The sequence below is a fragment of the Arachis hypogaea genome, chromosome 13 (assembly GCF_003086295.3).
Source record: "Arachis hypogaea cultivar Tifrunner chromosome 13, arahy.Tifrunner.gnm2.J5K5, whole genome shotgun sequence".
Classification (NCBI taxonomy): Eukaryota; Viridiplantae; Streptophyta; class Magnoliopsida; order Fabales; family Fabaceae; genus Arachis; species Arachis hypogaea.
In genome coordinates this window covers 126644017-126666357 of record NC_092048.1, presented here as the reverse complement: position 1 = coordinate 126666357, position 22341 = coordinate 126644017, and the positions used below count along the sequence as shown (strand labels likewise).

General features: G+C 34.2%; 2 protein-coding genes across 4 annotated transcripts; one reads left to right on the top strand and one right to left on the bottom strand.

The window, feature by feature from the left end:
- Nucleotides 1-3080: 3080 nt before the first annotated feature.
- LOC112733246 (shikimate kinase, chloroplastic) lies at nt 3081-9318 on the bottom strand. 3 transcript variants are annotated; one of them, XM_025782136.2, is made up of 12 exons: nt 8547-9318; nt 7399-7431; nt 6979-7286; nt 6100-6158; nt 5872-5926; nt 5709-5781; nt 4995-5079; nt 4431-4513; nt 4197-4326; nt 3969-4047; nt 3620-3684; nt 3081-3463 (listed from the first exon to the last, which is right to left on the bottom strand). In XM_025782136.2, exons 3-12 carry the CDS (start codon nt 7199-7201, stop codon nt 3404-3406), a joined length of 912 nt encoding a protein of 303 aa, XP_025637921.1. In that variant the 5' UTR covers nt 7202-7286; nt 7399-7431; nt 8547-9318; the 3' UTR covers nt 3081-3403. The 3 variants fall into 3 exon arrangements, with proteins under 3 accessions (XP_025637921.1, XP_025637922.1, XP_025637923.1); XM_025782137.2 differs by having other exon boundaries at nt 7399-7472; nt 8547-9181; XM_025782138.2 differs by lacking the exon at nt 7399-7431 and having other exon boundaries at nt 8547-9308.
- Nucleotides 9319-15441: 6123 nt separating this feature from the next.
- Nucleotides 15442-18000, top strand: LOC112733245 (pentatricopeptide repeat-containing protein At4g39530-like). Its single transcript, XM_025782135.2, has one exon. It carries the CDS (start codon nt 15442-15444, stop codon nt 17998-18000), a length of 2559 nt encoding a protein of 852 aa, XP_025637920.2.
- Nucleotides 18001-22341: the final 4341 nt, after the last annotated feature.

Below are 22341 nucleotides of genomic sequence, written 5' to 3'. Positions count from 1 at the left end.
GGATAAGAAACTCTCCTTCCACCCTTTTAGCTTTTTTCACACCCTTTTTTGGACAAATTCAAAAACTTGTTTCTTGGATCTCCCCACAAATGTTGGAAGCCCCAAGTACTTTGAGTGTCTTTCTACTGCCTTTATTCCCATCCATTCTTTGATAAGCCTTTGTCTGGTTGTTGGTACATTTCAGCTAAAAGACAACTCGAATTTCTCCAAGTTAATGCGTTGCCCTGAAGCTTGTTGTTATGTAATCAAAGCATCTTTTGTTTCCTGGATGTCCTGGTCCGAGGCTCTAGTAAATAATATGCTGTCATCCACGAAAAATAAGTGATTAATCTCTGGCTCGTTCCTCGAAATTATGATCCCATGTATCAAACTTCTATTCTGAGCTGTACTAAGTAGTCCGGAGAGTACTTCGGCGCAAAGAATGAAAAGGTACGAGGATAGTAGACCCCCTTGCCTCAAGCCTCTAGTCGGAGTGAAAGATTTTGTGGGGATTCCGTTGAGGAGGATGGAGAAGGATGTTGAACTAATGGAATTCCAAACCATGTTTGTCCATCTACTTGGGAATCCCATAGAAATGAAGACTTCTCTAAGGAAATTCCACTCCACCCGGTCATATGCTTTCTCCATGTCGAACTTTAACCCCACATAACCTCTCTTCCCCACTGTTTTCTTTTTCATGTAATGAAATATTTCAAAGGCAATCAAGCCATTGTCGGTTATGAGTCTCTCAGGAACGAATGCACTTTGGCTTTCCCCAACAATTTGGGGGAGGATTGCTTTAAATCTATTAGCCATCATCTTGGTCACAAGCTTGAGGATGACATTGCAAAGGGATATAGGCCGAAAATTCCTTGTGTGTCTTGGCTTTGCTACTTTTGGAATCATACAAATGTAGGTTTGGTTTATTGGTGTTGGGTCTCCTTCTTCATTCAGAATTTTTAGGACAGCATCAGTTACTTCCTCCCCCACCTTCTTCCACATCTTTTGGTAAAAGATTGTAGCCATTCCGTCCCGACCGGGAGCTTTTGTAGGGTGCATTTGTTGGAGAGCTTGATAGACTTCTTCTCTAGAAAAGTCGGCATTGAGAAACTCGAACATGTCTTCCTTAATCCTCCCTTTGACCACTTCTACCATTTCTTTGATATCTCTGGTTTCCTCCGAGGTGAAAAGGATCTCTAAAAATCCTCTCATAATCCCCTCAATCTGATCCTCATCTTCATGTTTAACTCCTCTATCATCTACAATTGAGTCAACCCAGTTCCTCTTCTCCCGTTGGGTAGCTTTTTGGTGGAAGAAACTAGTATTCTTATCTCCATATTTTAGCCAGCTCACCCGGGACCTTTGGCACCATCGGATCTCGTCTATCCTCAGAAGCTCATCTAATTCTGATTCCAATTCCCTACCTCTCTTTACTGCTTCTTCAGTTTGTGGTGACTCATTGATGCTGTTTATTTCTTCTTATGCTTTCCTTTATCCGTTTTGGGATGTCTCCAAAAGTTTCTCTCCTGCAGATTCCCAGCTTTTCGGCGCAAACCTTTAGTTTTCCTTGAATCCCCCGTTGCTGTTTTTCCAGGCTTCTTCTGTGATGTTCCCGCAATCTTTATTTGTTAACCATAATTCTTCAAATCTGAATTTTCGGTGTTGTTTTCTCCTTCTTCCCACCTCCCCCATTTAGATCTATGAGATGGGGCTATGATTGGATTTGTATATTGCAAGGTGTTGGACTATTGTTTTTGGAAACTTCTCTTTCCATCCCAATCTTTATTTGTTAACCATAATTCTTCAAATCTGAATTTTCGGTGTTGTTTTCTCCTTCTTCCCACCTCCCCCATTTAGATCTATGAGATGGGGCTATGATTGGATTTGTATATTGCAAGGTGTTGGACTATTGTTTTTGGAAACTTCTCTTTCCATCCCAGATTTGCCATTGCCCTATCTAAATGCTCTTGAATGTTTCTCTGCCCTGCTTGTCCATTTGACCAGATAAAGGGGTGTCCCATGTAGCCCAAATCCAGGAGTTCACTAGATTGGACAGCCTTTTGAAAGTCCTTGATCTGAGACAGAATAATTAGATTTTCGTCTTGCTTTTCTTTTTGGCATAACACCTAGTTAAAGTCACCGAACACTACCCATGGAGTGTTTGAATTTTGTCCCAAATCATTAAGGAGGTCCCAACTTAATTTTTTATTTTGGATCTCTGGCCAACCATAGAAGCCGGTTGCCTTCCAACAGTTTGTTTTCCCTTCCCTCTTCACTTCCATATCTGTATGATTTGTTGACATAGATAGAAGCTTTACCTCAATTGAACTTTCCCACAAAACAGCAAGTCCACCCCCTCTTTGTCTTCCTTCACCATTACAATCAACTCCAATCACATTTTGTAGACCTCCTTTGTGTCTCAGTCACATAATCTTATCTGCCTTCTTCCTTGTTTCCATTAGGAAATCAAGGTTGGGAACTTTTTTTTTGGATAAGCTTGGTAAGAGCTCTCATTGCCCATGGGTTCCAAACCCACGACAATTCCAACTTAACATCCTCATGGATCTCAGCAGGGCTGCTCAACAGCCTCTGTCATTCCCTGGTTGCTTCTTCTTGTTTTCTTCTTTTGCAGTGGTGCTTTGTCTTCTATCTCCATGTCCTCCTCCATCATGCTTATCTTTCTCTTCTGGGCTCTATTCTCTATTTCTTTCTTTGGCTCTATTTTACTCGTCCCGGTTCTGGCCTGTTTTTTCCATTTCCTTCCCAAGCTTGCTTTGTCTTCCTTTTCCGTGTTCGCTTGCTTTGTCTTCCTTTTCCGTGTTCGTGATCTCGTAGAGGCCTGCTTGCTCCCCTTCCTCCATTTCTTCCTCCCTTTTTTTGTTTTTACACTGGACGTCTTTTGCTTGCTGGCTTAGTTCTCCCCTTTCACTGTCATTTTCCGGTGGCTTGTTATAGATTGCTTTGTTATTTTTCCTGAGAAACCATAGTTATTTTGGGGGCAACATCCATCCGGTTGCCAAACATTTTTCTTTTTATTTATTTTTTTTATATTTTTTATAGTTTTTATAGATTTACATGAGGTCTTTTTTTCGCTTAGGCTGTTGAACAAACAAAGTTATTTAAAAATAAATAAACCGGACCACTTTACAACATAAAAATCCTCTTGGAGGAAGTAATACATAACCAGATCAACCAAACTCGACTACAAATATATATTTACATCAACAATAAACAAAACATAAACACTGCTGGTAGCTTCTCAGCTTATTCTAAATGCCAACACAAATTATGCAGAAACATATGACAGGTTTCATCACTTTTTTTTTTTAACTCAACATATTGACATTGCCCGATATTATCATGGCCTTGATTGCATATAACGGAAAAAATATGAACACGTCAACAATGCTTGTCTGTGTTTTTATTAGCGTTCTGCGTAATTGTTGTCTTCTTCCTTCAAAAAGACTTCAATTTGTTCCAATGCCTGCAAGATGCAGAGGCGTGTTATCTAGATTGGCACAGATGTCATTTTTATTCAACTAACCTAGGAACATTTCATTTGGCCCATAAAAACGAACCAAAATATTTTTAAAAAACATCCTGAAATGACACTAGTAGGGAGGGCATTGAGTATGAAGACCTCAAGTGCAATAGCAGTTGGTGACAGTTTGGACACATCTCTTTGGCCCAGTTTTGCCGCTATCTCTGCACGATAAAGAACAAGGTCAGAAACCATATATATTAGGAAAGCATCAAGAAGAAGGTAGAAATAATAATTAAGTTCACTAAAGATCTTTTCCTACTTTCCTTTTGTCTTTTTTAAAAGCGAGGCTGGGCAAGTATCTTAGGAGTCTCCAGGTCCAAACAATTCAAGTTCAATAAGTGGCAGGGGAAAAAAAATACATAAAGTCCTGTTTTATTCCCAAAGTTTCCGGGAAAAAAAATCCACAATTCTTATTTCAAAACCAAAAAGAAATATCTATGCATACTTTCCAATGAGACCCTGGCATTGGCATTGGCATATGAATCACCTCTTTCTTCAAAAAGAGCAGATAACTTCAGGAGAGCCTGCAGAAGAACATCAAAGGTCAGAATACTTACCAGGAGAGGGGGGGGGGGGGGGGGGGAAGTAAACTTTGATGCAAATTGCTAAAAAATTGAAGTTGCTAGGACTGGGTGACTAAAATTGTATGCAGGAGGGGAAAAAAAGAGGTTACCCGGGTGTATGCATCTCCTGCTTCATAATGTAGAAGGGGGCGAGAATTAGTTCCTACAGCTGCAATTCTCTGTGCCAAGGCTTCCAGCGGTACATCCAACCAAACACTGACGCCCTTGTGCATATGTTTCCTGGCAATCCATATATACAAGATGGCGAGAATGGGATGTTAATCATAAAAAATGAAGACCAAACTTCAATTTTCTTGTTCACATGTTAATAATTATAATTATACCAATTGATGGGCCTGATAACAGCACCTCCACCAGTAGAAATAACAAATCTACGCATCAGGGACAGTTTATGCAATACCTCGGTCTGATACAGTAAAAATAAGCAAGAAAATGAATGGTGAATGCAATAACAAAACCATCAATCAGATCCATTTATAGTAGAACACAAAAAAGTAATTGGAAATGATATTGCTTGTTAGCACATTTCATAACCAGATGTATCTACTTCTATTAACATCACTTTCAAGGGCCAAATATCAGACTTACCCTACAGCAAGGGGTGGGATAAGCAGTTGTTTATGCCATTTATTTTTTCTTTTGTTTTTTTTTTTTTTTTTTGATGTTTTCATAATTGATTATTAAATTCTATACTCTTGACATTACTAAGGTACTCTCATTAGTTAGTATTTCAGAACATATTGATTCAACAGCTTCTTGGGGCAGTTTATGTCAACAGATAGACAAAAATGAGGAGCTGGATGAGATTGGAAAAAAGAAACATAAAAATTCAAAACAACTTAACAAAGAGGATACAGAAGCTAGAAGAATAATCCTCTTCAACTGACCTCTTTATCGCGAAAGAAAGCTTCTCCATAGTGCTTGAATATATCAGCTACAGAATTTCCAACCTCCTCCTCCACCAATGCATCACTAAAGCACCCATAAGTGCAACAAATGCAGAAAATCAACACAATGTCTAAAGTGCTTGTGAAATATACAGTATGTGCATTGTAATAGTCAAACATATGTGCAGTATTATATAATAATCTTAATCAGAAATCCTTTGTGCGCAGCTCAGTAGACCATACTCCTCAGGATAACTAGAATGACCCTTTTCCATCTACAGAATACAGTCATATAATACAATAGTTGCATCTAACTATATTTCTCTATTATCAATTAAATATGAACACCAGTTGAAGTTCATCTTGGTTTTTGCACACACAAACTGTACATAGCTTCAAGCAACATGCCATTCTTTGTATATTCTACTAGCCTATTCGCTATCCAAATGATGCATTATTATGATCATTTACTTGCTTTAAGACTGATATAACTGGTCCAGAGATAATAAAGAAGTAATTTATTCAAGAATTACAAGATAATGAGAACATTCCAGAGGCCTACTCTCCAAAAACTCAAATCAGTTAATCAATTAATATAGTCCTTCTGTCTGCCCTTTTCCCTCTATTCATACTCCCAATTGATCAAGACCTATCAACGACTCAAGTTCTTCGTTGGAAGGAGAGAAAAAGAAGATGATAAATTCCCATACTAACCTATCACAGAAAGAATAGCCAAGCACTTGTGCCATAATCTTCCCCACAGTTGTCTTCCCAGATCCCATCATTCCTGCATGTCAAATTAAAGGTATTTTGAATGCCGCAATAGTCATACTTGGAACTTATATTATTGGATGATGACTTTAGTCAAGAAACTAACCAACAAGATATATACAGCGTCCATTTAAATATGGATCGATCTCTTGTGATCTACTCTGCAATTTATTAATTCAAGTAAGATAACGACATATATAGCAAGCTGAGGCCAAAAAACAATTAAGCAAAGTTTACTATTTCTTGATGCTTGCTTACTATAATGGAGGGCATAACATCGCTAACGAAATGGATATAAACTAATTAAAAATGACAAAGAACTTCATGTCATTACCTTCAAAATCAACTCTTCATCAAGAAGAGCATGACAGGTCCCAGATTCCAATGTCGAAGCTACAGGAGCATGAACATTAAGAAATAAGAATGGGCAGTATTTATTTAGTCAGTTACAATCTTGTATGCAAATATGCAATCCAGGCAAACTACATCTTCTCAGAGACCATAATTTTTCCTCAAAAGACGCGGAAGTTGATTATTCCAACTATTCAATAGAATAAACTTTTTTAAGCTGCAGAATGATAAATACATAGACAATAGTTGGGCATTGCAGTTATATTCAGTTCACCTTGATAGAAATTATCATGAACGGTCCAGCTGAAATGTCTATTAACCTTTCATATTGACACGCCATGTTTTTTAACATAGATATCCAACTACATTTAGTCACAAAAATCTGAGCACAGGTTCTTCAAATCAATTTCATGCAAGGCAAATTAAACTTTAAATCCTTCCTTATTCAATCAATGTTTACAGGAATATAATTCAGGCAAAACAAAGAATTAATTACAGTAACAATTAATTACAGGGGAGGCACGTTGAGGATTAGATTTGCAATTTTCCGCACAACCAGAACAAATCTTTAATCCAAATTCATTGGCAATTTATAAGTAAGGTTCACTGTCCGTTGTACCTTCTTATTGCAGCTAGTAAATCATTGTCTGAAAGACGGATAGCTCAAAATCAGTAGTCCTTTCAATAACAATAAAAACAATTGGAAAATGTAATGCAAAGCTAGAAAAGCAAGCGCGTAACACGTTACAAGCCCTTTTATTTTTTATTTTTTATTTTTTCAAAACAGCATATTAACAAAATAATACAAATACAAACTCGCACGTTTCAAAACCAACAGTGTTTTTTTTCCCTCACAACAAACCTGGGATATTTTCGTATGAACGAGTAACCTCCAAAGGTGCTACCCTGCGCCGGATCGTGGAAGTTCTAACAGGCTGCAACTTAACCGAAACCGAAACCCGGAGAAACTTTTTGTGCGGCTCACGTGATATGCTCAGAGAAGAAGCGCCACTGGGTTTTGACCGAATCTTCTCCGGTTGAAGCAGAGCTGAAAGTTGCAACGCTTTCGCAGCTTTCACATCCATGATAACTTCGTCTCAACACTTGTATTGAAAATTTACGCCAATCGCAACGACAAGTTCTGTCCTTTATCCCCTCTTAATTTTCGATCTTTAGTTTCGGAGAAAATGGGGGAAACAAGAGGAGTTAAATTCAGACATAAGTGAAGGAAGCATTGAAAAAAAATGGAAGAAAATGGAGAAGATGAAATTCCGAATCTGACCTGTGGTAGCAGAATTTGACTGGAAGGGATCAGCTAAACCAGAGAAAGTTAAAATTGAAGAAAGTTATGTGAATCTCAAGGAAAGAAAAAAAATTGTTAGAGTGAAAGTTTTTACAATTTTACAAAAATAAGCACCCGTGAAACTCGTGTAATTTCTGCGTAATTTTATTAATAATCAAATCAAGTAATTGTATTCCTATTGGTATGATTTTAACGATTTTAATATAAACAAATATAATAATTATTCCTAAGGTAATACTGTAATAGTAGTTTAGGGTATTGTTGAACAATTAGTACTATTAGAGAGAGAAAGAGAGAGAACTAGAAAAGCTTATTACTTATGAGTTTGTATTTTTGTCAAGGTTTTGAAAATTGGTATTGATCATCAAACCATTTTATTAGCTATTAGTCACCAAAAAAAAAAACCATTTTAGCTATTGATTTACTGATCCAACTAATTCAACTGTAATTTAACTAGAAAAATTATTTTATAATAAAATAATAAATAAATTATAAATAAACATTTTAAAATATAATTAATTTTTTATGCACAAACTTTTTTTTTAGTTTTTTATTTTCTTTTTTAATCCAAACAAGATTTAACAACAAAAATTCAACATTAATAAAAATTTCATTATTTATTTTAATCAGTTCAAAAATAAAATATAACTTAGCAAAATTCAATAAATAAATTCAGTCTAATGGAACTCAATCATACAAATAAAAGTTCTATGCTTTTATATTGAATAAATAAAAACTCATGTTTTAACATAATTTTAACAAAAAAAAATAGCAATATTTTTAACAGAGAACAGATTGTTCACAATTTTAACAAAATTTTTAGCATAATTTAAACAAAAATTAACAAACTGTTCTAAAAATTAACAAGAATTATTAAGATTTTAACACAATTTTTTAACACAGCACAAGAAAAAGCAACAAAACAGAGTACAGTACAACAGTAGAGAACACAATTCAATGTGAGTAGCACTGGCAGAAGCAGATTCCTATACCAAAGAACAAAGAACCAAGAACTAAAAATTAAAAAAGAAATCTGAGTAGCACTAGGATAATCCTAAACCTTCGTTCTCACTACTGAACAGAGCATTAAAAAAAATGAAGAACAAGCCCTAGCAGTGAGCACTAACCTTCGATCTGAGAGCAGTCTAGGCACACAATGACGGAGAGCAGTTGAGCGCGACGGCGAGCAGACGAAGACCAGACGACGACCACTGTTATTCCTTCTTTTTCACTTCACCACTGAAGACTCACGAGTCACGAGCCAACTTCCAAGGGCGGATACCGAACAAACATATTGTTCAGAAGATGACGGAGGCGGCGGCGGCGGCGGAAGTTCAAGGTCGTGCTCCTCGGCGCAGCGAGGCAGAGTTCCGCAACTAGTGCTCTGTGATGCGGTTAGCAGAATGGATTGGGGGTGGAAAAAGAGCACTCTGCCAGATCGAACGAGAAGCAAGAGGGCAGAAATTCAATCCGCAAAGAAAGAGGGATTCAATGGTTTGGGCCGGAAGCGCGGCTGAGCAGACGAAGACGTCGGACGCCGAGCTGACCTCGAGGAAGAAGCTGCGATCGGTGAGAGCGAACAGGGTTGGAGACTTGGAGCACGAGGGAAGCTAGATGGACGGAGGGACGGACGGACGACGGCTTTGAGTGCGACGGACGGGTGCCACTGCTTGCGGCGTTGGTGATGGCTGGTTTTTTTTTTTTTTTTTGGCTCAATTTGTTTCTGAATGAAAGAAAGGAAGGGAGAAAGGGGCTGGGGGAGAAGAAACGAAGTAATTAGGTTTCACGCTTTTTGGCACCTGTGAAGGCTTTTTTGACTTTTCATCGCCATAGGGAGTCAACAGTAGGATGATTTTTGACAACTCCGAACATGGTTGGTTGGTTTGCTCTTTGCCATCTACGTATAGCTTCTATGAATTCATATGTATCCCAATATTTTTTTTTAGGTTTTTATCAAAAATAAAAAAATTATGTAATTTGAATTATAATTTATTAATATATATTTTAATATTTTAAATTGACTTATAAGTGAATTTATTAATGAAAATTTAAAGTTTTTCTATGCCCATATTATCAAGTCCTTCCGAGTCAAACACATCTCAAGTTAAATTTCATATAATAATAATAATAATAATACATCATAAAAACATATTTACTTTTTTCTTATAATAATTATTTGAAAAAAATCATAATGAAGTAATAATATTAAAAATTTTGCATACTTAAAATTAATTTCTTTATTTGCTACAATTCTTAGATAGACTGGATAATCATTGGATTAGTTAGAAATACATTTCTTTGTGATTCTTAGAAATTGATCTTTTTTTATTTTTAATAATTAAAAAAATAAAATATAATTTTTTATCATTAATTTTATAAATAAAACAAAAAAAACATAAAAAAACAATAAAAATTTAAAAATCACATTTTATTTTTTTTATTTTTTTTTAACAATTAAAAAAATTTATTCTGTGTTGAATAAAAAATAGAAGTGGCATTTCATATATAGTCACGTGGCATTAACACGTGCTTACCAACCACGAGCCCACGAGTTTGAGGGTTGGTGAGAGTGAGACTGCTGGTGGAGACCGCACGAGTAGGACTGGAGCCACTTTTGCACTTTATCAACCACGGATGGTTGGTAAATTAAAATATTAAATTGTGAATAACTTACAAAAAAACTTTTCTGCCAAGATTCGATAATCATCATATGAAATATTAAAATATAAAAAAGTTTTTTATTTAAAATTAAAAGAATAAGTTAGAATTTTTAATTATTCTTTATTAATTACATTAGACTCTTATATAATTTTATATTTTTAAGTACCCTGCATTAGTCTCTGAATATTTTGAATGAAGAATTAAATCAACTTTTAAATGTATAAAATAAAATTATCGACAGCCCACATTTTAAATAATTAAAATGAATAAATGGTTAAACCATTGTTTTAAAATTTAAACCTTGTTTTCTCGCCTATTACTACTACAATATCGTAGATTTGTTCCCTTATGGATTATAATAACAAAAGTGCTAAGCATTCAAATTTTTTATTTAATAAAATCTAATTAAATTAAAAAAATAATATTTTAGATTTACATGCTATTTTTATTTTCAGGTATGCTATAGATATAAGTTTTTTTTGTCTTACAAGTTTGCATAAGTCCAACAAAACACACGCACATTACACTCTCACCTTCAAGAGTAAATACATGCATGTTACTCAACCACTTCATGTTTTCAAAGCGCGCTACTCACCATTATGAACGATTATTTTTCTTCTTACTCGATGAAAGCCACAACTGTCTTTTTTCTTCGCGTTTCTCCTCCTCCTCCTCTTCTTCCTTCTTCTTCTCCTCCGTTTTCTTCGCGTGTTTCATCTTCATCGTCGTGTTTCTCCTCCTTCTTCTTTTGATTTTGTAACATTATGTATTTTTTTCTTCTTTGTTTGATTTTTTCCTCCCAAAAAGAATTATGAGAATATGAAATAAGAAGATGAAGAAGAAGAAGTAGCAGAAGATGAGGAGGAGGAAGAGGAAGAGTTCTGAATAATGCAGAACTCATCAGAATAAAAATACACTCAAATATCTTCGTTTTTACACTCAAATTTGCTGCCGATACAGAAATGAATTATATTACGTGTACACTAAAATCAGCCACCAAAATCAGCAAAGACTGCAAAATACACCCAAAATACACCACATTAAAACAAGCATAAACTATAGAATGCAAATACAACTATAAAACCATCATAAAAAATAACAAAAAACATATTCATGAATCATAACTAAACAGAAATTAAAACAATTCAACTAAAAGAATAAGATAATTCACCCTCTATCAGATGAAAAGCATAAACTGTAAATACACCCAAATTTTTATAAAAATACACCCAAATATTTCTGATCTACACCCGAACGTTTGATATAAAATGGACAAGATTATATTAATTCTAATCATAACTAGTACATTAGATTCAATTTAAACAAGGAATAATTAACAGCAAATTTCACAGGCAAGATTCACACACTGGTTCATTTGATAATCTGAAGTTGAATTATCCATTATCTTCAAAAACGATTTAAGAGCTTGATGTCAAAAAATAATGGAAATCGAGAATAACGAAGAAAGAGAACAGAGAGAGAAAAGCACGTAAATGAAGAAGGAGAAAGAGAAGGTAAGAAATTCGAAAAAGAAACGGAATCCATTCAAAAATTAAAAATCTGTTAGAAGCGCGCGAAACATATGTGCATAACAAGCACGTTTGAGCGTAATATCAATTAGAGGACTTGTAAGACTTGTATAGCAAAATCACTTGGATGTAGACATTAATCTTTTTATTTTAGCTCAAATAAAAATATATATAATTAAATTTTACAAACATCCTCTGCTTCTTCTTTTTTTTTTTTTTCTCTTTTTTTTTCATTATTATTGTTTGTATCAGGAGTGAAAAATAGTTTCTCTCAATTTTTTTTAACAGTTGAGGGGGTAAAGTGTGATCTCTTATAATTAATTTTATGTGAGACCAAGAATAAATATAAAAAAGAGATTAATAAAAGGTTGGAGATCACACTTTACACTCTCAATTTTTTTTTAACAATTGAGAGGATCCATTCTCTCTGAAGTGAAGATCACAAATTAGAGAGTTAAAAAATCGAAGATCTTAACTTCAGTAAATGTAAAACTAGGCCAAGAGACAACTTATAAAATATTCCGATATTTAAGTTAGTGATGTATTTTGATAGTAAGATATTATTTAAAATTTACCTGTTAAGTTCTCTTTTCTTTTATCACTATATTTTAAGATTGCCATTTTTTCAGTATTTATTGCCTTTATATTATATTCTTAATGTCATGATTTAGCGATTTCATGACTTGATGACGTAATCATTGTACCGTATTCGATGTTAACGTTGGATAACATCAGATTTTTATTTAATTGTTATATTATTACATCATTATTTTTTTAGCATAATCATTTTTTTATTCTATTTTTTATTTTTCTCTATCTAACAAAAAGCAAGAACAGAAAGAGAAAAAACAAAAAAAATACATAATAAAAAAATTAAGAACAATAAAATAAAAAAAGAAAAAAGAAGAATAAAAAGAAACAAAAAAAATGTTAAGAAACTGTTACATTAAGTTTAAAATTTTGAAAAATTTCAGTTAAAATTTTTTTATGTCAAAGCTAAAAAATTCTGATATCAAAATTAAAAAATTCATGTATTATGGTTAAAAAATTTTGATTCTATTTTATGTTCTACTCAAATAACTCTTTCTTCTCTTTTTTTTTTTTATTTTATAGTTCTTATTTATACTCTCTTAATTATTTTTTTTATTTTCTATGAAGAATAAAAAAATCAAACAAAAAAAAATAAACAAAGAAATCATGTAATTTTTTTTTTGTTTATTTTTTTATAATTAACACAAAAACATAAAAACCAAAAATATAATTTTATAAATAAAAATACAAAATATTTATGTGAATAATTTTTGTTAAATTTAGACTAATTTAATTAAATTTAGTGGAAAAAAATTCCACTATAACAAGACTGTATGTGTTATAATAAATTCAGAGAGAAGTCACCAAAAAAAATCTAGAGAGAAAAATACAAGAAATAAGAACCCAAAAACATTCACTGATGTAGTTATGGCAGATTTTGTTTTTGATATTAGAGTAGCAACGGTATTTTTTCAAAATGTAGGTTGATGGGGTGTTATTCTCAAACGTGGAACCGTTTAATTAGATAAACAAAAATCGGACTGTCCAATTTGTGAGAAGTACAGAAATCAGACCGTCCGATACAGAAATTGGACTGAGGAATTTGTGAAATCGGACCGAATGATTTGTGAGAGAACAGAAATCGGACCGAAGGATTTCTATTAAAAAAAATTAAAATATTTGAAGTATAGAAATCGGACCATCTAATTTGTGGATCTTCCACACTTCTAAAAAACACCAAAAATTACAATATTAAGGTATATCACCACTTTTACTTTTATATACAAAAAAAAAAAAGAGCCTAGTTGTGTGACTTCTAAAAGTAGAAATTGATTCATTAAAATTTCAGCAATCAAATTCTTTTAAAAAAATATATAAAAAATATTTAATTATTAATAAATTAAAATAATAAAATTAAAATATGATTAAATTTTTATTTTTTATTTTATTATTTTATCACTTTAAAAAATCAATTTTTAATGTAGATAACTCGTAGGTAATTGTAATTGATTTTATGAAGGATGAGTGGTAAATGTTTAAAATCATAAGAACTAATAGAAAGTTTAAAAATAAAATCAAATAAAATAGTTAATACTAATTAAATGTATTTTTTATTAATTATTTTATTTTTAAAAATTGATTAATTTAATTTTTCCTATTCAACAACTTATAATTTAACGGAAAAAATTTTGATAAACGATAAAACTGTATCACATACAATTTTTTATTATTTAATTAAAATACTTCGTCTAAAAAAAATTTTCTCGCTGCATTTGAGAATTCAGAATTCTGATGGAATGCAATGCAACGACTTATAAAAATAAATAAATAAATAAAGTAAATGGAACGCAGGGTAGGTTGGGGTCACATCATAAATTTGACACGAAACTTTTAAATAAGTCAATTATCTCTTCTTTTAACGGGACAAACGACTATTTATTAGAATTTAGAATTTAGAAGAAAGCCATTACCTACTACCGTTCGTGAAAATCGTGAGAGGAAACCTACCCATCTGCCTTTTTTTTCTTGAAAATACCCATCTGCCTTTTTGGTTATCCCATCATTGGTCTTTGTCACAGGTACAAGGATAAAAAAAAATCGAATATAATAAAAATATACGTAAAATTATTTATTTTTATATACAACTGATAATTAAAAATTAAATTTATTAAATTATTTAATATTTTTTAATTAACAATTTTATCTAAAAATAATTATATGTAAATTTTTATCATCAAATATATTGATTTAAGTTGTATTATACATTATACTTTTGTATATTTTGTTAAATGTAGTAAACAAAACAATATTTTGCAATATTTTATAGTTCAAAGCGAGTTTACCTAATTAAAAAAAAAAGTCAAATATGATACTATTAATAAAGAAAACAAAAAATCTAACATTACCATTTTATCAAATATTTATGTTTATAAGTTATATAGTTAGATACATGGTATATATATATGTGTACTTTTCTTTTACATATAAAAATAATATTTTATATATTTTCTAATAATATAAAAGATAATTTTTATTAATATTTTTAAAATTGAAAATAAAAGTATATTGAAAAAATACACAAAAGAGATAGATATATCCTACCAAGATTTTAGGCTAATTTTTTTTGTTATGGAAGTAGAAGTGGTGATATATCTTAACATTGTAATTTTTGGTGTTTTTTAAAATTGTGGAAGTATACAAATCGGAGGGTCCGATTTCTGTACCTTAAATTTTTTTTTTTTTTACCACAAATCGAACGGTCCGATTTGTGTACTTTTCACAAATCGGACGGTCTGATTTGTGTACCTCTAGAAATTGGACGGTCCGATTTTTGTACCTCTAATAAATCGGACGGTCCAATTTCTGCTTCTCTAATTAAACGATTCCACATTTGAGTATAACACTCCAACAATTCACATTTTAAAAAAATACCACTACCACTCCAATATTAAAAATAAAAAAATCAAGATTTTACACTAAGAATGGAAGAAAATAATGTATTACAAATTTAAAATAAGGAATAGGCATGAGTTATTGCTTTTTCGAATAAAAATATTGGAGAGGTAAAAGAAAATTATTTTAAAGTAATATAAAATTTTCTATTTATTAAAATAATTAAATACTTTTAAATATATTTTAAAAATTATAAAAAAATGAGAATGAAAAAAATTTTAAATTATCCTTTTAACCTATTTTAAATCAAGAAAAAAAAAAAATCTCAACTCTGGAAAAATTCTGATTGTTAGCGTTCCAAAGAAGCTCTGTTGAAAACAGAGTATGCATCCACCTTGTCCCATATATGATGCGAATCCAACATGGACAATTACTACTATCTAAGTTCAATTCCCTTCACAAAATCAATGCCAACCATGTTTTTAACTTTTCCACTTTGTCACCTCATAATTTTCTTCACTCACTTGATCCATTTATAACTCCTCCATTGCGTAAACAACGGGAAATTGGTCGTAAATTGGCCAGTTTGTTGCAGTTGTCATGCCCAAACAATCCCATTCCTTATTACTATAAGAAAATCCATGCTCATGTTGTGGTTTTGGGCTTTCAACATGATCTCTTCCTTGTTAACACTCTGCTTCGTGCATACTCAAAATTGAAATTTATAAATGATGCACAGAAGCTATTCGATATTATGCCTCAGAAAAACCTTGTTACTTGGTCTTCTATGATTTCCATGTACACTCAACATGGTTATAGTGTGGAAGCTCTGCTGTTGTTCTGCAGGTTCAGGAGAAGTTCTTGTGAGGAACCAAATGAGTACATTTTGGCCAGTGTTGTCAGAGCTTGTACGCATTTGGGTAGTCTCGGTCAAGCACTGCAGGTGCATGGGTTTGTTTTTAAGAGTGGATTTATTCAAGATGTTTATGTGGGCACCTCTTTGATTGATTTTTATGCAAAGCATTGTTACATTGAGGAAGCAAGGATTCTATTTGATTGTCTTGAAGTGAAAACTATGGTTACCTGGAACGCAATTATAGCAGGGTATTCAAAACTTGGAAGAAGTGAAGTGTCCTTAAAGTTATTCTACCAGATGAGAGAGTGTGATCTATGTCCAGACAGGTATGTGCTTTCTAGTGTGTTGGGTGCTTGTTCAATGCTCGAATTTCTCAAAGGTGGTAGGCAAATTCATGGATATGTATTAAGGAAGGGGATTGAGGTGGATGTTACAATGGTCAATGCACTTATAGATTTCTATTTGAAGTGTCACAAAGTGAAGACGGGTTGGAAGTTATTTGATCGTCTGATAGATAAAAATATTGTTTCGTGGACCACCATGATTGCTGGTTGCATGCAGGATTCATTTCATCAAGATGCCATGAACCTCTTTGCTGAGATGGCTAGAATGGATTATAAGCCCGATGCATTTGGTTGCACTAGCATTCTCACCTCATGTGGTTCAGTCCAGGCTCTAGAAAAGGGAACGCAAGTGCATGCTTATAGTATCAAGGTAAATATTGATAATGATGATTTTGTGAAAAATGGATTGATTGATATGTATGCAAAATGTGATTCCTTAACTGATGCAAGAAAAGTCTTCAACCTTTTGGCTGTTGTTAATGTAGTATCCTACAATGCGATGATAAATGGATACTCAAGACAAGACAAGCTAAATGAAGCATTGGATCTTTTCCAAGAAATGAGGCTGAGTTTATTGCCACCAAATCTGTTAACATTTGTAAGCCTGCTTGGGCTGTCAGCATCCTTGTTTCAGCTTAAATTAAGCTACCAAATACATGTTTTGATTATTAAACATGGAATTTCTTTAGACAATTTCGCTGGAAGTTCTCTAATAGATGTTTATTCAAAATGTTCATGTATTGGGGATGCAAGATTAGTTTTTGAGGAAATATATGACAAAGACATTGTAGTATGGAATGCGATGTTTTCTGGGTATACACAACAGTCAGAAAATGAGGAAGCACTAAAACTTTACAAAGATTTACAAATGTCAAGACTAACACCCAATGAGTTCAGTTTTGTTTCTGTGATCACAGCAGCAAGTAATATAGCAAGTCTGCAGCATGGTCGGCAGTTTCACAACCAGGTCATAAAAATGGGCCTTGATGATGATCCGTTCATCATAAATGCTCTGGTGGATATGTATGCCAAGTGTGGAGGCATTGAAGAAGCTCACAAGGCATTTAGTTCTACAAATCAGAGAGACATTACTTGTTGGAATTCCATGATTTCAACATATGCACAGCATGGAGAAGCAGCAAAAGCTCTAGAGGTGTTTGAAAACATGATTAGGGATGGAGTAAGGCCAAATTATGTCACCTTTGTAGGTGTGCTATCAGCATGTAGCCATGCTGGACTTAATGACCTTGGATTTCATCACTTTGAATCAATTCCCCAGTTTGGTATCGAACCGGGAATGGATCATTATGCTTGCATGGTTTCTCTCCTGGGCCGCGCTGGTAAAATATACGAAGCAAAGGACTTTATTGATAAGATGCCAATAAAACCATCAGCAGTAGTGTGGAGGAGCTTGCTCAGTGCATGTAGAGTTTCATGTAATATTGAACTGGGAACATATGCTGCTGAGATGGCAATTTCATGTGACCGAGCAGATAGTGGATCATATACTCTACTTTCAAATATTTTTGCATCCAAAGGAATGTGGGTACATGCCAGGAGGGTGAGAGAAAAAATGGACAAAAGTGGGGTAGTGAAAGAACCAGGTTGTAGTTGGATTGAAGTGAATAATGAAGTTCACACGTTTATAGCGAGGGACAAATCCCATCGTGACACCACCCTTATATCTTCAATGTTAGACAATTTGATTCTTCAGATAAAAGAGTTTGGTTATGTGGGTAATACAGCCGCATTCTTAATTGATGATTGAGATCAATTCTATTGTGCTAATATTACAGTTACGAGTTCCCCAAACTTACCTTGTAAGTTATCACATCAAAACTCGAGCTTATTCGTGAACCATTAACTTGTTAGAAAAAATTAATAAGAAAAATATTATATTTTTTAGTGTGTTTGACAAAATTTTAATAAAAAAAAGAAAATATTAAAAAAATAAAAAATATTTTTAATATAATAAATAAACAAAAAAAATTTTATATTATTATCCCTAAATATAATTATTAAATAAAAAATATTTTTACTGTGAGATATTTAAACACAAAATTATTTTTGTTTTTTTAAAAAAAATTTTTTAAAAAATTGTTTGAAAAAATATATTTTTCTGAAAGACCCATACAAGCTTGAAGCAACATTGGGTTCAAGGTTCAAGGGGTTTTTCTCTCAAGATATTTGTATTCACAAGGAAAGAAGATTAATTTTGTGGTTCTTGTAAACTTGAGCTCATTTTCTGTCGGCAAAGCATTTGGTTGTATAGCAGTTTTTCCGCATGATTAAACCATCGCAACTACCTGACGAGTTTGCACTTTGCAATTACGACAACTCAAGCAAGGAAAGGTAAATTCTAAGGTGGCAAGCTGTTTAGGTGCACAAAAACGCACACACACATAACTGATAATCTAATATGCGTAGTTCTTGTATCAAATGTTAATTTATTAAGCAAAAACAATGTTACTATTCTAGACAAATAATGACAAAACGGAATGCCAATTAAACAAGAATTCGACGTTACAAGATAACATCGGATATGACGTAACAATCACGCCATTAAATTATGAAACCGTCAAATCATGGTATTAAAAGCACACTACAAGGGCAGTAAATGTCCGAAAAAATGGTAATTTCGGAATAGATGGATAAAAGAAGAAGGAACACGGCAGGTAAATTCTGAAACATAACACACTATCATGATACATTGCTAACTTAAGCATTAGAGTGTCTTGCAGGTTGTCTTTCCAGCCTGATTCTGCTTTCGCCGAAGTTAGGATCTTCGATCTCTTCAACTATCCAACTTGTGTTCTCCATTCCTGGTACGAACATTTGGCGCCGTGTGGGGAGCCCTACTTCGTTAAGGATCATGGCTGAGTACAAAATCCACTCAACAAACAACAGTCAACCTGAATATTCTGTTAAAGGAGTAGCATGAAGAAGACGGGCACGAGACAGATGTCACTCCTACCTCCGAGGAACATCAAGTGCCTTCTGGATATGAACATCGGGAAGTACCCAACCCAGAAGCTCATAATGTAGGAACCCGACACTTCCCTGGATTAGGAGATGATTATCATCATGCATGCAAGAAATGCGACACCGAGTGCAAGACTTAGAGCGTCATTGCCTAGAACTGGAACGGCGGCTGGCTGAGCGTTCACAATCTAGACAATCTCGTTCCCGAGGTCGATCACTCAAGGGACCTAATGATCATCATCATGAAATTCTAGAGCGACAAAAGATCATAATTGGCGGGATCACGCTCGCCACAACACCAAAGGAGGTCACCTCGACGTAATGCCGAACCTCGTGAACATGAGAGGTAGGCAAGGGATGTGTCTCGATCTACCCAGTCTAAAAGGCAAAGCACTCCGCAAAGGAGTCCAAGTCCTAAAAGGCACAAGGAATCCCAGGAACATGTCATAATGGGTCAAATCCCATTTGCATCCCACGTCCTTCAAGTTCGCTTGCCAAAACACTTCGACAAGCCAACTGATTTGAAGTATGATGGGAAGTCGGATCCTCAAGGGCACACAGATGCGTTTAAAGCTTGGATGAATTTAGAGGGCGTATAGGATGCTATCCGATGTAAAACTTTTTTGGTGACCTTGTCAGGCCCGGCTATGGCATGGTTTAATACACTCCTTTCCGAGTCTATTTCTTCATTTTTTAACATCAAAATAAGTTTTTGGCACATTTCACCACAAGAAGAACCCAAGCTAGGCATCCAATCTTGTTGCTTGGTATTGAGCAACGATCCAGGGAAAGCATTCGTGATTATTTGGATCGCTTTAATAAAGCCTTGCTGAAAGTAAACACACGAACTCCCAAAGTTGTGTGTCTTTGTTTGATTGCAGGATTATTAGAAGGAGATTTCAGGGGGCACCTAACTTCCAAATATGTGAAATCCATGGAAGGGATTTACCAGATAGCTTTGGAACACATGTGTGATGAAGATGTCTCAAAAGTAGTTTCAACAAAGAGGAAGAATCCAGCCCATCACCAAGCAAGGTCGGAAGGTTGGGACAGTCCTTATTTTCAAAACCCTCAGTTCCTTGAGTTGGGAAGTTCCCTACTTATACACCGTTGATGGCATCCATATCCGAAATATAGTAGCAAGTGTCTCATAGCAGCATTCTTCATTAAATAGGTCATAATATTATCACTATCATAAGTCTTATGGGCACAGAATTGAATATTGTATTAATTTGAAGGATGCTTTTAGAACAGGCGATTCAGGATGGAAAACTTCCCAAGTTCGTTCACCACATCAGGCCACCTAGACGGCAGACTGAGGATAAAGATCGGGAAGTAAGAAACTCAAGGAACAGAGGACTATAGAAGTCCCGGAGGAAATCGCCCAAGTCGTGGTGAATGTGGTCATCAGCAAGAATGGATCATCGAAATTCAAATCCAAGAGTATAATAAAAAAGATATTAAAGTCGCAAACTCGGAAGTTTTGAAGATCACTAGCATCCTAACTGTGTAATTCATAGCGAAAGATTTTCAGTATGCCACATCTGATGATGACAAGCCCTTGGTTATCACAGCTAAGTTGGAAAATGGTATTGTAAAAAGAATTTTGGTTGATACAGGAGCAGATTCGGACTTACTTTTTAGAACACTTTTGATGCCTTGGGTTTAAAGGATCAACACCTGAAGCCGTATCTTCCCAGAATAGTGAGATTAGGAGATCACTACATCAAATCCGATGGCACAATCGACCTATTGTTTACTTGAGGAGAATGTGCTAATGTCCGAGTTGTACAAGATGAATTCGTTATTTTGAAAGATTCAACGACATACAATGTTATCCTAGAAAGGAAGACTTTGAACAAACTTTGCTCCTTCATATCAACAAAGTGCTCTGTCATCAAGTTTTTAACCTCTGAGTCTCGGATAACAACTATTCGAGGAGATCGAGCGTCAACTCTGAAATGCAACATGGCAAGTTTGACTTTGCAACAAGAATTCTACTGGAATATTTTTAGTTGACCTAAATTCCCGAATTCAGGAGAAGCCGAGACCAGAACCAAACGGGAATCTAGAAAAATTTCAGATTGGTGAGGTACCAGACAAATACATCATGATCAATAAGGATTTGTCCTATCCCTTAAAGATGGAACTTCAGGATCTCCTAAAATGTAATATTGATTTATTTTCTTGGGAACTTTCTGATACGCCAGAAATTAATCCATGTTTATGTCCCATCAACTTGCCATTGACCCTACCTTTATGCCGGTTGCACAACGACGTCAAAAGATGACATCCGATTGAGCTACCGAGGTGAAAAGGCAAGTTCAAGGGTTGCTAGATGCTGGTTGCATCCGAAAATTCACATATTCGATATGGTTATCTAATGTCGTGATGGTAAAAATCTAATGGGAAATGGCATATGTGTGTAGATTATACAGATTTAAATAAAGCTTATCCAAAGGATTGTTTTCCGTTACCTAACATAGATAACATGATCGACTCAGCCTCGGGTTATTGCATTCTTAGCTTTCTAGATGCCTATAGTAGGTATAATCAAATACCCATGCACAAGCCTGATGAGGAGAAAACAGCTTCTGTCACCCCTAAAGGGATCTATTGTTATACTGTAATGCCCTTTGGTTTGAAAAATGCAGGGGCTACATACCAAAGGCTGATGGCTAAGGTCTTCAAGCAACAAATTAAAAGGAACATGAAAGTTTACATCGATGACATGTTGATAAAGAGCAAACAAGATTCCGACTTGATTGCTAATCTACAAGGAATTTTCATATGCCTCTGACTTCAACAGATGCAGTTGAACCCAATGAAATGTGTGTTTGGGGTTTGGGGAGGTAAGTTCTTAAGCTTTATAGTCACTGAAAGGGGAATAAAGGCTAATCCTGAGAAATGTCAAGCTATCTTAGACATGTCAAGTCCTCAGAACCTCAAGGAGGTACAAAGGCTTACAGGTAGGCTAGCTGCTTTATCTAGGTTCTTAGGAGCTTCAGCTGAAAAAAGGCAAAACCATTTTTTAACTTAATGAGAAAGGGTATTGATTTTGCATGGATAGAAGAGTGTGAAAAAGCTTTTCAACATTTCAAAACTTTGCTATCATCCCCTCCTATCT